Here is a 19,563-nt window from a genome sequence, read left to right as displayed (position 1 = left end):
GTGCATTGTCTACACTGGCACGTTACAGCGTTGAAAATTGCAGCGCTCAGGGGGGTGTTTTTTCACACCCCTGAGCGAGAAAGTTGCAGCGCTGTAAAGTGCCAGTGTAGACCAGCCCTCAGACACCAGCAGATAGAGTAGGAGAAACAAACAGATTTTCAGCTCCAGTACCAGTGACTTTCCTGATTGCTGTTTGGAAGAGTCAGGAGAGCCAGCCAGTAGGCCTGAGGCGCTGGTTTTAGAGGATACCATAGGCACTAACTCATGGCCCTTGTGCAACCAACAGTCTGGTTCAGGGTGGACAGGAGGAGAAAGTTGCTGCTCTCAAGGGGGCCTGTTTTATAGTGGGCAGAGCACGGAACCAAAGTTGAGACCTAGCTCGGACGATAATACACCATATAACCTTAGGCCAGTCATTTAAACTGTCCATAAAACAGGGCGAATGCCTACTAAATTGGGGATGGGGGAGAGAGAGGAGAAAAGAGGGCTGCGAGGCTCAAATCTGATGTCTGTTTGAGGGGAGCTGTGAGTGCAAAGTAGATGGGAAGAGCTGCCTGCAGTGTGAACATTCTGACCACAGAACGGTTACCAAAAGACTCGCTCTTTATTTTGAACATAAAAAGAAACAATACAGAGCATCATTAGAACCGTTCAATTCCGGCATTCTAGAATTGTGCCAAACACCTTATTCCGTACCTTCCACCAATTCCTGTCTATTTCATTAAGTGATTTTCAAGCAATGCCTGGTTCAGAGTCCAAGTAGAGAGGAATTTCCCAGCTGTAACTGAGTAGGAAACATGTGGCAAAGAGAACAGAGTAAGATCGACAGGAGCCCTTAGCATACTTGGTTATTGGTTTCAATCCCAGGAGTTTGCAGCTTAGATGGTACTGAACCCTTGCATTGCACCTCATGCGGCTTAATCCTTAATCTCCTCTGATACCAACCACTCCTAACACACACAAGTGGTCACAGGGAGTGTTTAAAAAAAAAAAAAAAAAAATCATGGGAAAGAGAGTGACTTAGACACACAGTTTTTCTAGTTAGAGTCGAGATTCCCATTGTATAAAAAGAGAGGATAATACAAAATTGGCACACTTGGAAGACCTGCTGGGGAACTACTGCCCCAAGGATTTTAGCCTTCAAAAATACAGCAATGGCAGGGAGCAAGGGGGATGGAGTACCACCTCCCAAAGGGCTAGCAGCTGTGTGATCTAGTGGCCAACTCTTTTCACTTGGAACAGGAAGGAGATGTGTTATGCTCTGAGGGAAGAAGAGGTTACTCACCCTGTGCAGTAACTGTGGCTCTTCGAGATTTGTGCCCTTATGGGTGCTCCACCTAGGTTCGCGTGTACCCCAGAGGCCCTTAGAGATTTTCAGGAGCAGTGTCCGTTCAGCCCTTGCATGCACCGTGGTTATCCTTGTGCCCTGTGCCGAAGCTGTAGCAGGCTACATGGGTGAACTGCCCCCTCAGTACCTTCTGCACCACTGAGTCTCAGAGGAAACAAACAGAGGGGGAGGAGGCTGGGTAGTGGAGTGTCCACAGGGACACACATCTTGAAGACCCACACAGTTACTACACAGGGTGAGTAACCTCTTCTTCTTCGAGTAGTGTCTGTATGGGCACTCCACTCTTGGTGACTCCTGAGCAGTATCCCCCCGGGAGGAGGGAGCTTAGGATTGGAGACCATTACAGAAGAGAGAACTGCATTACCAACAGTCACATCTGTGCCTAGAAAAGCTATGTATCAAAGACCACGTGACAGCTCTGCAGATTTCTGGAAAGGGAACATTGTTAAGGAGAGCCACAGATGTAGATTGTGATCTAGTTGAGCGCACCAAAATGCTGATGGTGGTGGAACGTCAAAAGCCTGGTAGCAAGCTATAAAACACCCGGAAATCCATTTAGAGCGGGTCTCTGGGTAGAAATGGCAGAACTCGGTTTCAGTTGCAGACAGGTCAAAAACAGTCTATTGGATTTACAAAATGGCTTAATTCTGTCCAGGTGAAATGATAATGCCCTCCTGACATCTAGAGCATGGAGAGCAGTCCCGAGGTTGGAAGTATGTGGCTTCGGAAAGAAAACTGGTAGGTATATGCTCGGATTCAGGTGAAATTCATGTTACTTTAGGAGAAACCTGAGACGTGGCTGTAAGGGCACCTTATCCTTGTGGAATGTTGTGAAAGGAGAGTCAGCTATTAAGGCCCCGATCTCTCTGACTCTGCAGGCCGAGGTAATAGTAGCTACTAGGAAGGCTGTTTTCCTCAATAAAGTCAATAAGGAGCAGGTCGCCATTGGTTCAAAAGGGAGTTTTGTGAGGGTTTTGGGAACTAGGTTTGGGTCTTACACAAGACCTGTGGGAAGGTCTTTGCCTGTGGGAAGAGGGTCCCCCCAGGACTTTCGTGAATCTTGTGGGGGTGGGGTGAGCAAACAGAAAAGTCTTTGATCTAAGACTGGATTCCACCCTCTATAATATTTTTTTTTTTTAATTTTAAACCAATATTAATTTAACTACTACTAACAAACTAAACTAGCTAACTAGAGAGAAACTCCGTAACTGCCGAGGTAGGCAAGAGGCGGACATGCTAACTCCATTGTGCTGACACAACTGAGAAGTAATTGAGGGGGCAGTTTGCCTGCGTAGCCTGATACAGCCTCAGCGTGGGGCACAGGGATACCAATAGCGCAAGTGCGGGTTAAAGAGACGTTGCTAATGAAAGTCTCTGATCAAGGGCATGTGGGGTGCACACACACCCAGAGTGGAGCACCCAGAGGGACACTAATCAAAAAATAAGGTTGACGTTAGCTAAGGACATGGGGACCCTTCACTAATGGACAATGAGCCCCCCCAGCCAAAATAACCCCGAGTTTCCTTCTGCAGGGAGAAAATGCCAGCATGAAGGGTGCGCTTAGGAGGAGCTGCCGTTCCCTGCTTGTTCGTTCCATATTACTGCATTACAAGCCTGATTCCGTTTTTCCCAAATGTAACTGACAGCAACAGAGATGAGAGTTAAACCTGCAAGGAGAGTGAGTGACTTCTGCTTTGGATAACTAATCCCCCCTTCTCCCCATGCTAGGGGCATTTTAAAAAGGAACAACAATGATGTGAGGAAAGCAAATATTAAAGCAGGAAAGGTAAGAGTTGTTTAGTTGTGTGTGGGAAAGAGGACATCAATGCAAACTCAGTGCCCCACAAGACCAGCAAGGGAGTGCCTCAGTGGTAAGGCCGCGTAGGAGAGGACAACAAACATTCTGTGCTGGTCTGAGGAGGACAGCCTGCTCTAGCAAATCACCTCCTGTGCTTTCCTCTTTTGGAGACTATAGATGCAAGTTCTTACACTAACATGGGGAACTCATTTACGCCATGATGGCTGTGTCTCCCTCCCCCGCCAGCTTCTTGCTATGGCTGCCTGCAGATTCAGGAAGGGCATTGAAATATGAGGCTCAGCTGCAGGAAAAGCCAGCAATAGGGAAGGCTGCTGAGAAGATTCAGGTCAAGATTTTCCAGCGGTGACTAGTGATTTTGGGTGCCTCCATTTCTGGATGACCACATGAGACACCTTAAAGGGGCTAAATTACAAAAGATTGTGCTGAGCACTCATTCGGAAAAGTCAGGCTGCTTTTGAAATGCACGCATCCAAAATAGACACGTGAAAAATCTTAGCCTAAGTCCCTTTTAGGGAAAAAGTCTTGTGCTAGTACTGGAAAAAATCAGGACAAAAGTCACTGAACATGAGCATCTCAAATAAATGGAGTTTGCAGTGGTTACAATACAACGGAGTTAAAAACTTCACTAGCTCAGTTGTGAAATGAAGTCATGTTAATAACAAAGAGGTTAGAGCCTGCAGGACCCCTGGAGGATACGCGCGAATGGACTACTAGTCATAGAGAAGACCTAGAATATAAAGAAAGCCTAGATGGTTAACAATACAGCGGGGCCTCTAGCTTTTGCAGATGGTCTCATCAATCATTAGTTCCTTATTCCTAAAGCATAATGGAGAAGGATGGAGCATTGACAGTAACTCAGTTTCCCATCTTTGTTGATGTTAGCCAAACCCTGGATGAGATATCAGTGTACTTCTTTTGTACACAACATCTGACTTTTATTGCTTAAAAACACCAGCTGTGCTAGAAGACAGAGCTGCCTGGATAACTGAGAGCAGCTCCTTAGGAGCTATGCCAGGGGAGTGTGAAAGGCCAGATCTGGGTTTTCATACTATAGCACCTATGAATATCCCTCAAACCCCCTGGAGAGATCTGCCCATGTAGTGCCCAGCAATGGAGAGGACCCATTGAAAAGACAGGGATCACTGCAGGTATAAAGAGACGGAGATCTGTTTAACACCTGCCCCCCGCCCCTTAGGTGGCCTGATTTTGCACCCACACAGTCACAATGTGGCTGCTGTCGAACATGGACATTGCTAATGGACACTCTAATCTGCTGCCAAATTAGAGATTGCAGAGATTTGTGTTCGGTGACTGCAAGGAAACAAAATGGAAATGAACCTACTCTGAGTATAGGTAACAGCTGGTTCCCAATGGCCGGTTGACCATATACCTGAAAAGATCTGGTAGTCTCCATCCTCTTCCTAAAAGGACAGGTGTTCTTCTGATGAACACATCACCACCGCCATGACCGGTAAGTGGTGCCTTGCTGACTGTCTCAGCAGAGAGGCCAGGGAGACTGAACTCCCCACTCAGGGAGAGCAGTGCTCCCTGTGGGTCAGGGTAGAGGCACAGTGGGAGGGGCTGTGGTGGGAAGGAAGGCCTGCACTATGAAGTACTTGGTCTGAGCATTCAGCCTCTAGGGTTGCCAAGCTAGCACTTGTCACCAGAACAAAGACCAACTTTTAAAAAAATATTTAAGAAAATGGTTTAAAAAAATTGTCTCAAACAGACATGTCCATACACGCTGTATTCTGGCGTGAACTGCAAACCCCTGAAAATAGGGGAAGAGAGGGCACCCTGACAAGCATAAACCCACCCTTGACCATTGCATCTTCACCAAACAAATACCAAACTAGAGCACCCCGTACGGCTGTTTCCTTCCCAGCACTGGAGACAGGAACGAAACCCTGGGCGGGGGAGGGGGGGAGCGGGGGGGGGAAGGGAGGGAGAAGAGAGAGAACAGGTCAGCTAATTTGATAAAAGGCAAAATATTTCTCCCAAGACCCGCCCACCACAATAACCCCCCCTCCCAACAATGTTAACACACAAAGAGTTCCTAAAAAACAAGACAAAAGGATTTAACAGTGAATCTTGTCTGAAGGCTGCTGAACAGTTTGCGTGTCAGAAGAAAATATCCCCACAGTAAGTGTCCCTGGAAGAAGAGCTCTGTGCTGGTACACATGGCCTGTGCTCTCAGTACTTAGCATGTGGAGAGGAGAAGCTCTAGGTTCTGGCTTAGATCAGAGAGAAAGATACTGTCCATTGGGCATTTGTGTGTCACACACCTCAGTCTCAGGCCAACTGCCCAAATCTCTCCAAAAACGTGCAGAGTCTCATTCTCACACTCAGTCCATCTCCATAGACATTAGCCGGCGTCGCTCCCGTCTGGTTTCTTGTACTTCCTTCTTGCAACACCAGCGGGAACTGCAGTAGCCAATGAGGCAGGATAAGAGTCCGATGATGGTGGCTAGACCAATGCCTATCAACAGTGGATATTTCAAAGCGTTCAGCACTAGGAAGGGTGGAAGAAAAAAAAAAAAAAAGGCAAAAGAAAAGTTAATACAGTGTAAGGAGAAATGCCAAACACATGTGCTCTAAGAAAGGGAAAATACACATCAGCCAGGGACAGATGAAACCGTTTGGAAAGAAATTCTAGTTCCCACTTCACATTTTGAAGGTTCTGAAAAAATTCAGCTCTCACCCCCCAGCCCCCGCCCCCGTTTTGCTTCCATAATTCTCAAGCCCATATAGAAACAAGGAGGACCGGATGCAAAATCTCATAAGAGAATGTCTCATTGTGAGATTCCCAGCTCCAATCTGACAGACTCCAAAGGTTATGCTAGTCCTGAGGAACATCCGTATTTTGGATGCTTAACCAAACCAGATTCATCCACCAACAATTTAAACAAAGCTGGATGGAAACCCATTCCTTTTACAACACAGCTTCCAAGTGACACGTCAAGGGTTCTGACTTTTTCAAGGACTGTATAAGTAGATTTAGAGCTCGTTCAGAAGCAAATTCATTCTAGCCACCTAGCAGTTTCCAGTCAAGTCCATATTTAGGTACCCAAAGAAGTTGCCTGCTTTTCAGAAGTGCTGAGCACCCTGCATTTAAGTGAAATGGAGGGTCTGGAATGAGGACCCCTTCAGGGGGATTAGGTAAATCAACTCAAGAGGCACACTGCTCCAGGAGGCTCATGCAGAGTCTGACTCAACTGCAGCGCTCGCTATGGCAGATATTGACAAGCAATATTAATTGTTGGATTAGCTCCACCAGGGACGGGAGTGGAGCATTAGAAAAGGACATTTTGTCCCTGAGGTAACTCACTATCTGCACAGAGAGCAGAACAAAAACTTCTGCTTCATTTCATCTTCTTTGGGGCTCTCAGTGAGGCCATTCCTTGAATTTCTGGGAAGTACTTTGGTAAGTGCTTTGCCTGAAATGCTTCCTAGATTACCACTAATCACAGTTTAACTATCTGCTGGATGTATGCACCTAATGTTAAGTACATGCAGCAGTTAACAAAATTAGTTTCTCATACTTCAGGAGATTCAAGGGTTGTGTGTAACTTACAAAAAGGGCTGAAACGTAGGTCAAGAACCATGAGCACAGGGAGCAGTGTATCTTGTGTTGACAACTGGGGATTAGGAGTCAGACTCCTGGGTTCTGTTATTTATTTTCATACTAATTGCATGACAATTCACTGTGCCTCAGGTCCCCTACCTGAGAAATGCAGCTAAGGCCTGGTCTACACTACAAAGTTAAGGCGATTTACATCAACCTTTGTTGACAGAGATGCCACCTCTCCTAATGGCGTTGCACCATGGTCTACATACTGTGGTCAGTGCGAGCGCAGACACTGTGTGACCTGTATCAACCCTAACAATCCTCCACTAGCTGTCCCACAATGCCAGACAGTGACTGCTCTGGTCACAGTTGTGAATGCCACTGCCCAGACGCTGGAAGCCACCCACTTCCCTTTAAAACCCACACATACTTCTGGAATGCCTTTTCCTGATTGTTTAGCTTGACAAGTACACCCAGCAGCTCTCCACTGTTGTGTGCAACTGCCCAACCAACCATGCCAGCTATGCCCTATAGACATGCTCCTGCCTGGAGGAGACAGGAGGTATTGGATCTCCTGGGCCTCTGGGGAGAAGAGGCTGTGCAGACACAGTTATGGACCAGTCGTAGAAACATGGACATATATGAAAAGATTGCACAGGGGATGCAGGCGAAGGGGTATGACAGGGATCAGCAGCAGTGCCGCATGAAAGCAAAGGAACTGTGGTAGGCATATCATGAGGCCAGGGAGGCCCATCGTCTATCTAGTGCTGGGCCGCAAACCTGCCACTTTTATAATGAGCTGCAGGCCATACTTGGACCCTGCAGATCACCATGGATGCCCAGACAGAGACCCTTGCCCAGAACAATGAGGAGGAGGGAGATGCAGCAGGAGGTCCAGCTATGCCACGAGCCGGGAACTTGGAGATTCCACCACCATCTAGCCAGTCCCGCCAGTGAAGCACAAATGAGCCCGATCCAGTAGAAGAAACCTCAGGGTAAATGTGGGCATGCATTCTCCCTTCACATGTTTAGATGTGGAGATGGCACCTGGCTCAATCAGAAGTTAGCAGGACTCAGGTATCTACGCTTCACTGTTTTACTCAACAAGAAGAGGTAAAGGTACCACACACAGAGGTAGTGTTCTCTGCTTTTCAGTCTCCTGTAGAGTTAGATAGTGGGGGGCATGCATGACATGGAGCACTTTGTTTATGTACACAGGGACGTCCTTTGTATCCTCCTGGGAGATCTCGATGAAACTTCCATGGAGGTACTCTTCAATCCTCTCCCGAAGGTTTTTAGGGATGGCTGCCTTATTTCTGCCTCCATGGTAGGACACTTTCCCCACATCACTCCATGATGACTTTGGCAGGCACCATTGCAGTAAACAGGCTAATGGTGTATGGGCCCAGATGGCTTCAGGAGGCCAGTATCCGCAGTGTTCTCTGGGCCTTTGTGACCCTCAAGAGCAAGATATCAGCTAAAATCATTGCTGCCTGTGGTAAATAGTGCCAGTACTCAGTGCCATTGCCCTGTACTCATGCCCATGGAAATAAGTGCTGAAATTTTATTGTTTTACACAACCAAACAATTCCCTCCTGCTTCACCACCTTTCCCCTAATGGCCATAGTGACTGTGGCTGCTGTTGGAGAGTGATGCTGTGCAGAGGCACTCCAGAAGGTCAATAAGCAGGACTTGTTTAAAACCTGTAGGGGAATAAGGGAAGGGAATTCTGAGATTGTCTGCTTTCTGTTGTGACTGTAAGTATGAAACATCTGTCTGTTTTATCTGTAGCTGCTACCACTGCGGCCTTGAGGGGTGCTCCCTCTACACCCATTCCCGGATGAGGAAGAGAAAGAAGAGGACTAAGGAGGACATGTTCTCTGAGATAATGAAAGTCAGTGGTGCATCAGACGGTGAACAGAGAGCCAGGAGGGTGAGCATAGCAGACAGTCTGGAGAAGGAAGGAACGGGCAGGAAAAAGACACAGGAGTACCAGCAGGAAAAGGAGAGGAAGATGCACCAGGACATAATGCAGTTTCTCAGGCAAACACAAATGCTGCAGACTCTTGTTAACCTACAGCTCCAACAGTCACGGGCTCCCCTCCCCTTACAGTTAATGGAGACTTCCACTTCAGCAGCTCCCTACATTCTATCTTGCATCAGGGGCCGCATCCCTATCCCCCCACACCAAGGGACAGTAAGGAAAACCACAGCTTAACATACACTGACCTCTGAGAGCCAGCGTTGGTGCATGTTTGGCAGAAATGGACTGGCATGGACATGAATGTTTTCCACAATTCTAATTTTAAAGTTCTGTTCTGTTAATTTACATTTACAATTTTGCACTATCTTGGTTTTTCTTTGCACATTAATATTTGGCACTGGTTTGGGTATGCAATACATTTTTATTTTTTGGACATAAATGTATCATTATTACTACATTCTGCAGTGTGTCTGTGCTTTGAGTGCCACTAGATTACTCATAAGAGATCAGAGCCACAGAATTCATAGGTTGAGTGAAAAACCCAGTGTTATAATTATACATGTACAGTGAGCACCACACAATCCACTGGTTTGTTAAAAGATGAACATAAAATGTCCACCAAGCACGACACAATTCAGGCAGAGCACAGCCTACTACACCACACTGCTGTGGCTGATGGGTAAAATGCTCTTTCAAGGCATCCCTCAGCTGCACAGCTCCACACTGAGCTCTTCTAATGGGTGCTTGTGCCTGACTGTTCAAAGTCAGGCAACAGCTGCTCCACCTCCATCCTACATCCCAGCAGCAACTTTTCCTTCTTTGCCTCGTAGATATTATGTGGGACACAGCAGGAAGCTATAACCATTGAGATGTTTTTCTCACAGAGATCTAATCTAGTGAGTAAACACTGCCGACATCCCTTCCATCTGCCAAAAGCACATTCAGCTGTCGTTCTGCACCTGCTGAGCCGGTAATTGAATCTTTCCTTGGAGCTATCAAAGTGGACAGTGTATGGCTTCATAAGCCAGGGGAGCAAAGGATAGGCGGGGTCCCCCAAGATCACTATTGGCATTTCAGCATTGCCAAATAGTAATCCACCTGTCTGGAAAAAGTGTCCCTGCTTCAGATTTCTGAACACCCCTGTGTTCTTAAAGATGGAAGCACTGTGTATGTTCCCTGACCAGCCCACATTGATCTCAGGGAAGCATTTCCGGTGATCCACCAATGCTTGCATAACCATAGAAAAGTAGCCAAGAAGGGCTGGGGCAAAATAGGGATATGCGTACCACAGTTCTGGAAACCCACAGCTGAAAATCCATCCATGTTGTCCTGCACATTTCCCAGAGTCACAGTCCTGTGTACCAGGATACAGTTAATGGTCCTACACACTTGCATGAAAGCAGCCCCCCACTGTGGATTTTCCAATTCCAAAATTATTTCCCACTAACTGGCAGCAACCTGGCATTGCAAGTTTCCACAGTGCTATCACCACTCACTTCTCAACCGTCAATGCAGCTCTCATTCTGGTGTCCCTGCATTGGACTGCGGGTCCAAGCTCAGAACGTAGCCTTTCCCACCCGAAAGTTCTGCAGCCATCACTCATCATCCCAAACCTTCATTACAGTGTGATCCCACTAGTCAGTGCTTGGCCTTCAGGCCCAGAAGCGGCACTCCACTGTCTGCAGCTGCTCTGTGAATGCCACCAACAACCTTGAATTTTTATTTATTTATTTTTTTTGCTGTGTTCCCTAGTAATCTGTCCTTGAAGAAATCATCATGTCCCCCCGCTTGTTATGGTACTTCCTGCAGCTCTGCAAATACTGGAGCATCATTCTCCTTGAGTTTGTAACGTCCATGACAATAGTACACAGCTGTGCAGGCTCCATACTTCTGTCGGAGATGGTGGACACTGACAAGTGTGGGTTTGTAGGGTTTTTTTAAAAAAGGGACAAAAATGTTACAGGATAGAGATAGCATTATAGGATGAGAAAGTTGCCTGATGGGAACTTGACCCCTGGCTCCCCCTTCCCTGCGACTCGTGTGTGCACACTACAGCGCGTTGCAAAAATTTCCCAACGGGTATTGCGCCAGAGAGCAGCGCATGGCGCACTGGGATACCTACCCATGGTGCACCGCATTTTACATTGACACAAGCTCTCCTGGTGTGTACATGCAGCACCAACACAAGCAGTCATATATGCACAAGCGATGTACTAACTGCGGTGGCTTTACACTGATAGAACTTGCATTTACCAAAGTTTGTAATATAGATATGGCTTAATACTTCCCTTGTGTGGTCAGCATCAGAGTTAGTTTACAATGTAAATCATGTTGAGAGTCTTGATTAAAAGATGCTATAGATGTGCAAAGTATCAGGCCACTCAATGGGTTGGGAAAGGGGAAAGCTTTGCTTTTGTAAGCACGATACATTGCTGGGCACATTGTATGATCAAGAATTAAAAGTTTAACATGCAATGGCAGATGCAAAGTTTAACTGCAGATAGAACTAGCACTTTTCATAGTTAGAGGCAGCTGCAGAGTACTTAAAAAGCTTTTCTAGTTCTACGTCAATACACATTAGGCCCATAGCATTACATGTGTTTTTATCGCCAATATGGGGTGAAGTGTCATTAGTGCTATTCCTGAGCCCCAGTGTCCCCACTGGCAGAATACAGCCGGCGTACGGACGGGCTATGAAGTACTCTGTGCAGTCAAAGGAGGAGGCTACAACGCAGGGGCCTCCAACATGGGAGGGTGGGGATAGAATGGGGAATAGTTGGTACCCGAGGGCTCCAACAGGCATGTGGCAAGTACATTCCCCCGTCTCAACAAGGAAAGTCTCTAAAACCCTTACCATCCATTTTCACAGATATGAATATGGGCTTGGATTTGATCTCCGGTTGCCGCTGCCAGACGCCTGTGGCTGATCGCACCCAAGGGGTTACTGTGCAGTAATGGTTGCCGAAATCCTGGTCCTCCGAGCCATGCACCCGCAGCCGGAACTCCATGGGGCTGATCCTCTCCAGGCTGACGTCGCTGCTCCAGTTCCTCCTGGCCTGGGTCACGATTCCTTTCCGATCCAAGGAAGCTAGCAAGACAGGGGCTCTGTCCAGTACAAAGGAATGCACAGCAAACCAGGAGACGTCGAAGGACATATCATCTGAATTTAAAGGCAAACAGAATTTGGCAAGGACAGTGAGCTCTGAAGAATATTTACAGTGTCACTTAGTCAGCAAATGGGCAGAGTCTGGTGTCTCTGAACATAAAGGAGCATTATAACCAAATGACTGAAAATACAGCATAGATTTTTTTTCTAGTACATCCTGCTCTTTGATGACTCAGCTTTCCAACACAAACAGGGTAAATCACAGAAGGACTACAATGCAGGTGGTATCGTGAACGTATGAACCCTTAGGCAGTTAACCTCATTTCTCAATTGACCAGACACACAAGGAAGATTATGATTGCAGGAAACTAAGTAGGCTGGGATCAATATTTGGCATTAATCCTCGTAATTCTATCTAATTATGACAGAGTTTATGGGAGTCGTGGGCACTTGCTAAAGCAGAGGTAGCAGAAAGGGAAGAGTCAGGGCTAGGACACTTAGTGGGGTGGTTGGGGCTTTTTTTCAGGGATGGTAGCAAGGGATTTTTAGCACCTCGGAAGGGCTGTCAGCGGGCCCAGAGGAAGGGAAGTGAGAGGGTTACTGCAGGGGAACAGAACAGTCCGGCAGATGGAAAAGTCACACTGGGGTGCTTTAGCAGAGGGCAGCACATGAGTGTTTAGCAGCTGAAGAGGAATGGGATTAAGATATTGTCAAAACACAAGTTTAGCAACTATGGGAGAGTGGGTAAATCGTGCAGGTACTTGTGGGGAGGGTAAGTGTGCCATGAAGTTGGGCTGGGGTACAACGGTAGGAAGGCTATAGATAGTTGGGCGAGGGACAGGGTTACTTACTGGGGGCAGCAGCCGATCTTCTATTTTTGTCTTTTTCCTGCTATTTTAGACTGAAATCTCAAATTTAATTTCATAGGTGAGTCTTTGCTAAGCAAGCCTAGAAGCTGGCTAAGACATTTGTAACTCCCACATGGTTAAACTAAAGCACAAGGGCTGAGGAGCAGAATGCTAGAAGTTTGCTAGTGGGTAATAGTTTCCAAACAATATCCTTGACCTTGTCTAATCCCTCGTGCTTGCAGAGACGTCTCTCCTCTAAAAAGACAAGCTCCCAGCTGTAGTTAGTGTGCTCAACATAAAAAGGCAGGCCCTCGGGTACTACAGCGATGAGCATGCTAGAATTGCTCATAAAACAACCCACACAATGATATCACTAAATATTTGCCTTCACATCCTGCCCATGAAACAGCCCACCTTTCTGCCAAAGTTTTACTTTAGTTATGTCTCAGAAGGGACTATGCCTTGCACACATTGCACTTGAAAGGAGATAATCTACCAAGTGTCTTTGTTGTGACTGCCACCTCTAACACCGGCTGACAGGTAGTCAGAGTCCATCAGTACAACCGTCCCTTTCCGTGCTCATACAAGATCATATTGATCCATTTAGCAGATCTGCACTTTTAACCCTATTAGGCTGGCAGCTGAGGATGCAGTTTAATCACTGCAACATCCTCTATGTTAATGCCCCACTGCACTGCACAGCAGGTTAGAAAACCAGCATGGATGCTATTACATATGAGTAATAAACAGAAAGCTGCTAAAGAAAGAGAGCGTAAAAAACTATGATTTAACACAAACTTGTCTAAAGCTCCTGCTAAAGATGGATCCCATCTGACAGCAATAATGAGATATTCTCATAATCAGTGTGTCGGGACGATAGGGGTGGTATGGACCATTCTCTACCTGAACTATCCACAATGTCAGGAAGATAAGCAGGAGAGGCCTAACACTATTTCCTTGATCACCAGAGTCAGGGACTTTATCCTGAGGTGTGCCAGCCTGGCCACATTGTAGTCAATGGGCTCTAGATAATACACAGCACACATATAATACTGTTCTTAACTAAATAATCAGTAGCCCACACTGTGTTGAGCTCTTCTTACCACACAAGTGCCTCAGATGTAGTAGTAGCTAGCATGGCTTTGAGTGTAATGAGGATGCAGCCTTAGACACAATTCTGCTGCTTCTATACATTATCTGCATCTCTTATTCCCCTACACATAAAGCACAGAGATGGGTCAAAATTGAAGCTCACGTCCTTATGAATTTTGGATACAGATCGGTGTTGGGGGGAGGGGGCGGGGCAGCAGAAGAGGGAGATACTGAATATGAATTAGTTGAATTCCCATATCCAAACCAGTCTCTACAATTTTGGATCCACGTCAGATCTAAAACTGAAAAGAGTCCATGTTTTCCAGTTCTGAATAAGGTGCAACCAAAATATCACTAACATTTTGCAGGATATCAGCACCATCAGTCCTGATCTGAGCTTCAATCTCAATATCTAGCCCTACCCTACACTTGCAGGGGGTATCTCCTCGGCTCATCTGTAGTTAGCAGGTGCCACATCTATGTATGCACATAGAGTTGTAGCCATGATGGTTCCAGGAGATTAGAAAGACAAGGTGGGTGAGGTAATCTCTTTTATTGGCCCAAATTCTGCTGGTGAGAGAGACAAGCGATAAAGCTTACATAGAGCTCTTCTTCATGTTTCAGGAGGGACCTGAAGAAAAGCTCTGTGTAAAATAAAAGATATTACCTCACCTATCTTGTCTCTCTAATAGCTACATATTGCATTTCAAATCCTGTTACATATTCCCATACTGGAGGGGATAATTCTGTTTGTAATATGATTAATTGACCTGGAAGTACCCATAAGCAGGACTGAAATATGTAGCAGGAGCAGATAAACGCTATGGAATAAAATGTCCTATTTTCATGTACAATGTCTTCTGTAATGAAAAGAGGGAAAGACAGCAGATAGGGGCACACTATATAGCAACAGAGACACTGGCATCCCCAAATAGTCCATTCACCCAGTAAGTTCACTATCCTGACTGAAACAATGGCCAATACCAGAAGATGCCACAGAACCCCCATAAAAGTACCTAGTGTATTTTGCAGTTCTGGAGAAGGGAAACATTACCCAACCCCACCTGGGGATCAGTTAATGCCTGGAAGCACATTTGTTGACAGACAGTCCTTGTAGATCACCCCTACTTCCTGTAACTGCAGAGGCTACTTTTAGTTACTCAGGGTGACATCCTGGCCCACCTGAAATCAAGAGAAAAAATCTCCTTTGTTTCAATAGGGCCAGGATTTCACCCTGTCTTGCCTGCTCCCTTCACCACCAGTGTCCCTCACTCTGCACCTGGACCGACCACTTCTAGGGGAAGAGTTCCATCTCCATAGCCCAGTCAGTTCTTGACTTCTGCAGAGATTGCTTAAAAGGGGGCCTGTTAGTGCCGAATGTGGTAGCGGGCACCAGTCCACAAGAAGCCAGATTGAGAACCACGCACTCATTTCAAAAATCATTAAGACAGCCATTATTTTTTTTGTCTCCACCAACCTGGGTTGAGTTTGAAACTGTGACCTGAGGTAACAGGTCCACACATCCTGGCTACACCTAATCTCTGAAGATATACATTACCCATAAATTCCTCTTACTTCAACATACTGTACATCAGACACGCTCAATCCAGTTATAGTAAAAACACTTAGACATTCTCCAGGATTCATGACATCAAAGATGACACAGCTGTGACCTATTGTCTCCCCCGGCACACACGGTTACACTTGCAGAATAAAATTTTAACAAACAAGTCCTTTTAATGCCTCAGGCAAATTCATACCTTTGAAGAATTGTTTTCTGTTTAAAATTATACTGTTAATTTGAGGTTCTCTTTTTCCTTCATACAGAGATAATGAGTTGAAAGTTACAAGATCTTGCTGTCATTTTGAGAATGCCAGATCTATCTTTTGTAATTACACCGTGGCATAATAGTATTATGCCAACATATCTTATTAATCAGTATACACAGTGCGCAATTAGTGACTCAGTACCGACACACTCAGAGAATCAGGGGGAGAGTTTGTCTGTCTGAAAGATTTCCTCGTTACTATATCCCTTGAAGGGGCCGTGTGCCAAAATCATTTGCTTTATTCCTGAGTTTTGTGTGATTTTTCATATTACAAAATATTGGGAAACTTAGCAACAGCAGGACATGAATTCGGTGCTCTCTAAAGATTAATAGCAAATATGTCCAGCTGTTCCCAGGATCTGATCAATTAAGCAGCATATTTAAATATTTGGTTATACACTGGCATCCCCAAAAGCAAGAAAATCTTTCCTCCATCCCCATGCCAGTTGTTCATACTAAGTATCAATTTTAACCGGGGAACAAAAAGTGTCTCCATTTTTGGATCACTGGAACAGATCACTGTCACCACAAATTCACTGCCATTCTTCCCTGCCCCTACCATACAGTCTTATATTAGTCGATATCAGGCACCGGGAAAAGAGAGGCTAAATGCACCCTGGGATATTATGACGGAGAAAAATTATATCCAGGGGGCTGCTGATCCCTTTGGGTGATGAAACTCTCAGGTCCTCTTTACAGGCAGACTAATGTGGTGGTGTCCTGCTTTCTCCCTCTAGGCTGGCTAAAATCATCAACATGTAAGGCACATTGTTATGCATATTCCAATTTGACACACAGGACTAAGCTGTCTGGGTTTTAGCTACTTTCTGGCCACTCAGTCCTCAGAATAGTGAATCCTATTCCCAGCCCAGCTACTATACACTATACACTTCCACTCGACAGAATGGAGCTCTTTTAGCATCTTGTGATTGTGCTGAATCACAATTTTGAAACCCCTCTTTGTTTGCTAAATTTATATGAGGTTGAATAGGGCCTCCTCGAGAGCGAGGAGTACCACTTCAAGATAGGTAAAGAAGCTGGCTTTGTTAATTTTCCAGGGCACTCACTGGGTCTGTCTGGAGCACATAAAACTACTTTTTCAGAGAGAGACACCGTAATACTCTCAAGCACCTGAGAATACAGGCCTATGAAGGAGTCATTTGGGAGACATTGTTATCTGTTAGAATAAGAATTTTTACAGAATAGAAGAGACTCTGCCCTTGAGGCACCAGAGGCACTACCTTACTCAAAGAAGTAAAATATTTTTTTTTCCCATTCAAATTCAGTGCACCAATCACAGTTGTTAAACTAACAAACTGGCTCTCCCAGATGAAGAATCTAGAAGGGACAGAAGTTCCAGTGTCCCAGCCCTCCATAATGCACACTCCATGAGGGGGCTCAAAGCAGCAGCAGCACTTCTTTGAATAGTGTTGTAGCCAAAGCAGAGCACTCAGGGACACATCCAAAAGTGCCTTCAATGATGGATAAATGTTCAGCTAGCTAAGACAAGTTACATTGCCCCACCTAAGTCTGACCTAGAACCAGTAGTATTATAAGTACTCTAATTGATCCTGGGTGTAACAAAAGGAGGATAGGCTGACAGATAAAGAGAAGGATATTGTCTTCTCTCAAGCACAGCAAATATTTCAAAATCTTCCTATAAGTACTTTGCACAGATGGCTATGAAAATTAAGGAGTGTGTAAATAGATCACCCCAAAAGTTTCCCTTCCTTACTCAAGGAAATATAAACATCTATTAGAATTGCACACTTGTGAAGGAGAGCTGCAAAGCTTAGATGAAAACAGTTCATCATAAATCTGGGCGTAATACACTCAACAACATGTCTGCTGCCTGAAAAAACAAAAACAAACAAACAAAAAAAAAAAAGATCCTTTCAAATCCACTGGCTCTTCTGTGTTCGTGAGATAACCTAGAATGAACAATTCTGGAAGGTCAGAGACCAAAACAGCAAGTATTTAATATGGAGACTTGACTTCTATGATTTCCAGAAGATGCAGGCTGGGCCAGGGGTGGTGCTACCTTTCTGTGCAAGTTAAGCAGACAGTTGGCAGAGCAGTGATGTCTGCTCTGCCTTCACTTAACTTCCCACACCCTGGTGGCAGAGGGAGACCTGTAAAACATTGTTCCAGTTATCTCAAGAGACTCAGAAGTCCTCCCCGCCCCAGTCAACCCAGAAAGTACATCAACTCTTCTGTATGCATTCAGTTGTGGCAAGCTTTCCCCAGCATTGTGTGTCAGTTCCAATTCGGGGGGGAGTTTCCATGGTCTGTTCAATTTCTTGACATCTCTGCTAAGATTGGGTTATTAATTCCAGTTGTGAATTAAATTTTGTGATATGGAGAGATGTCTCAATAAAAATAGGCCAGGCCACCAACAGGCCAAAAAGATATCAGACTCCCATTCACAGGTCCAGCAGAGGGCTGGAGAGGTGCCAGTTTCTCAAGCATGCCTGAAGGGCCCAGATGTGGCTTCTCCAGGAGGACACAGATGGGACTGGTTTGAATCCCAAATCTTGTTAAACAAGGTTTGCACAGACCACTGACTAAGTTACTTGGACACCTGTCACAATTCCACACTTAGTCATTCCCTGCTGTGCACGTCCACCGTACAAGCTGAATATGGGTCTGTTTGCCCAGCTGTTACAGACCTACGGAACTGCAGAAACAGAGATCTGCCAAGCACAATGAGACAATTCCCAGAAGCAGAATCGATTACAAAGATCTTCAGTGCTATGATAATGGAAACTCTGCACTGACTGCTCTGGGTGACAGGGACATTTCTAATTCTCAGCACTATCAATGCTTTCAATAATCAATAATCATCTCAACCCCAATGAGACTGCACTATTCACACCTTGGCCATAGGGATTGGCAGTTCCCTGGAGAGGTCACCTTTCCAGTGTAAAACTCTGTTCTCTATCATCCTTCCATCCCTTGTCCAGATACCTCCAATCTCTCGTTCTCCACATACCCCCAGAACAGTCATATAATAAACCTCACTACAATGTACACTGCATTTGCCTCTATATTCATATATACCTGGCTAGCCTGGAACTTTATAAGGTGGTGAGTCTTTACTATCTCTTGGTATGTCATGTTCTAAGCTTCTATACTAAAAAGAGATTTATTTATTCTTTTTGGAGACGCATCATACTTACAGAGGTCATAAGTGTCACATGTATTAATTTACATAACAAATAGGGACAAATTGAAGAGAATATAAACCAAGCTAAACCTTCATCCAAAACTCTCATCAAACCTAGGTTTTTTTGTTTGTTTTTGAGCTTTTTGATCTCTCAAAGCACAAATGTATCATATAAAGCTATTTCACGGTATTTTTACCCCAAATCGGGATCAGCCACGCTAGTGTCAAGCAGGCATCTGAACTTTCGGTGCTTCTCTGAACCTCACGGCCTTTTAAGGTTTGCATTCAGTGTGCCTCCTGCCATGTTAGCAATGAACAGAGTGCAACATTTCTTCTTGATATTTCATACAAAAGTTCCTGAATCTAGAAGCAGACTCATTACTAAAGAGCTCAGCAATGAGAAAGGATTGTTAGCATTTTGGCTAAATTTTAAAATGGTAAAAACAAGATATAAAGTAAGTTTAGTGTTGGGCAAACAGTGCTAAGCTGACACGTGGAGATTTAATGACTATCCACAGAAGATACACAGCTTTTCCCACACTGCCCTGACAATGAATCTCATTCCTAACGAAGGGTGACTGGGCCCACAGTGCATTCATTCTTTGGCTCTTTGCTGAGACTGCCAGCAATGGGGACTGTTAGCGTGAACAGTAACGGAGATTTGTGATGAGGACCCCTCTTCACTAGGATATGAAATGAGAACCTAGTTTGTTTTATATATACAGGCAAAAAGGTTATATGTGTGTGTATCTTCTATATCCTTCCTTGCTTTGACTAGTACTATGGGGCTTTGGGGTGGTTCT

At 45.2% G+C, this 19,563-nt stretch overlaps 1 protein-coding gene across 1 annotated transcript in view; it reads right to left on the bottom strand.

Annotated features, from left to right (window-relative positions):
• Window positions 1–585: 585 nt before the first annotated feature.
• Window positions 586–19,563, bottom strand: part of PTGFRN (prostaglandin F2 receptor inhibitor) — a 101,944-nt gene continuing 82,966 nt past the window's right edge. The window contains exons 8-9 of the mRNA XM_054046616.1: window positions 11,574–11,879; window positions 586–5,679 (exon numbers count right to left, since the gene is read on the bottom strand). Coding sequence (XP_053902591.1) covers window positions 5,513–5,679; window positions 11,574–11,879 — 473 coding nt within the window. The 3' untranslated portion in view covers window positions 586–5,512. The remainder of the gene's footprint in view (window positions 5,680–11,573; window positions 11,880–19,563) is intronic.

The sequence above is a fragment of the Malaclemys terrapin genome, chromosome 1, assembly GCF_027887155.1.
Source record: "Malaclemys terrapin pileata isolate rMalTer1 chromosome 1, rMalTer1.hap1, whole genome shotgun sequence".
Taxonomy (NCBI): domain Eukaryota; kingdom Metazoa; phylum Chordata; order Testudines; family Emydidae; genus Malaclemys; species Malaclemys terrapin.
The sequence above is the reverse complement of the archived record's forward strand: the minus strand, read 5'-3'. Positions and strand labels throughout refer to the sequence as shown.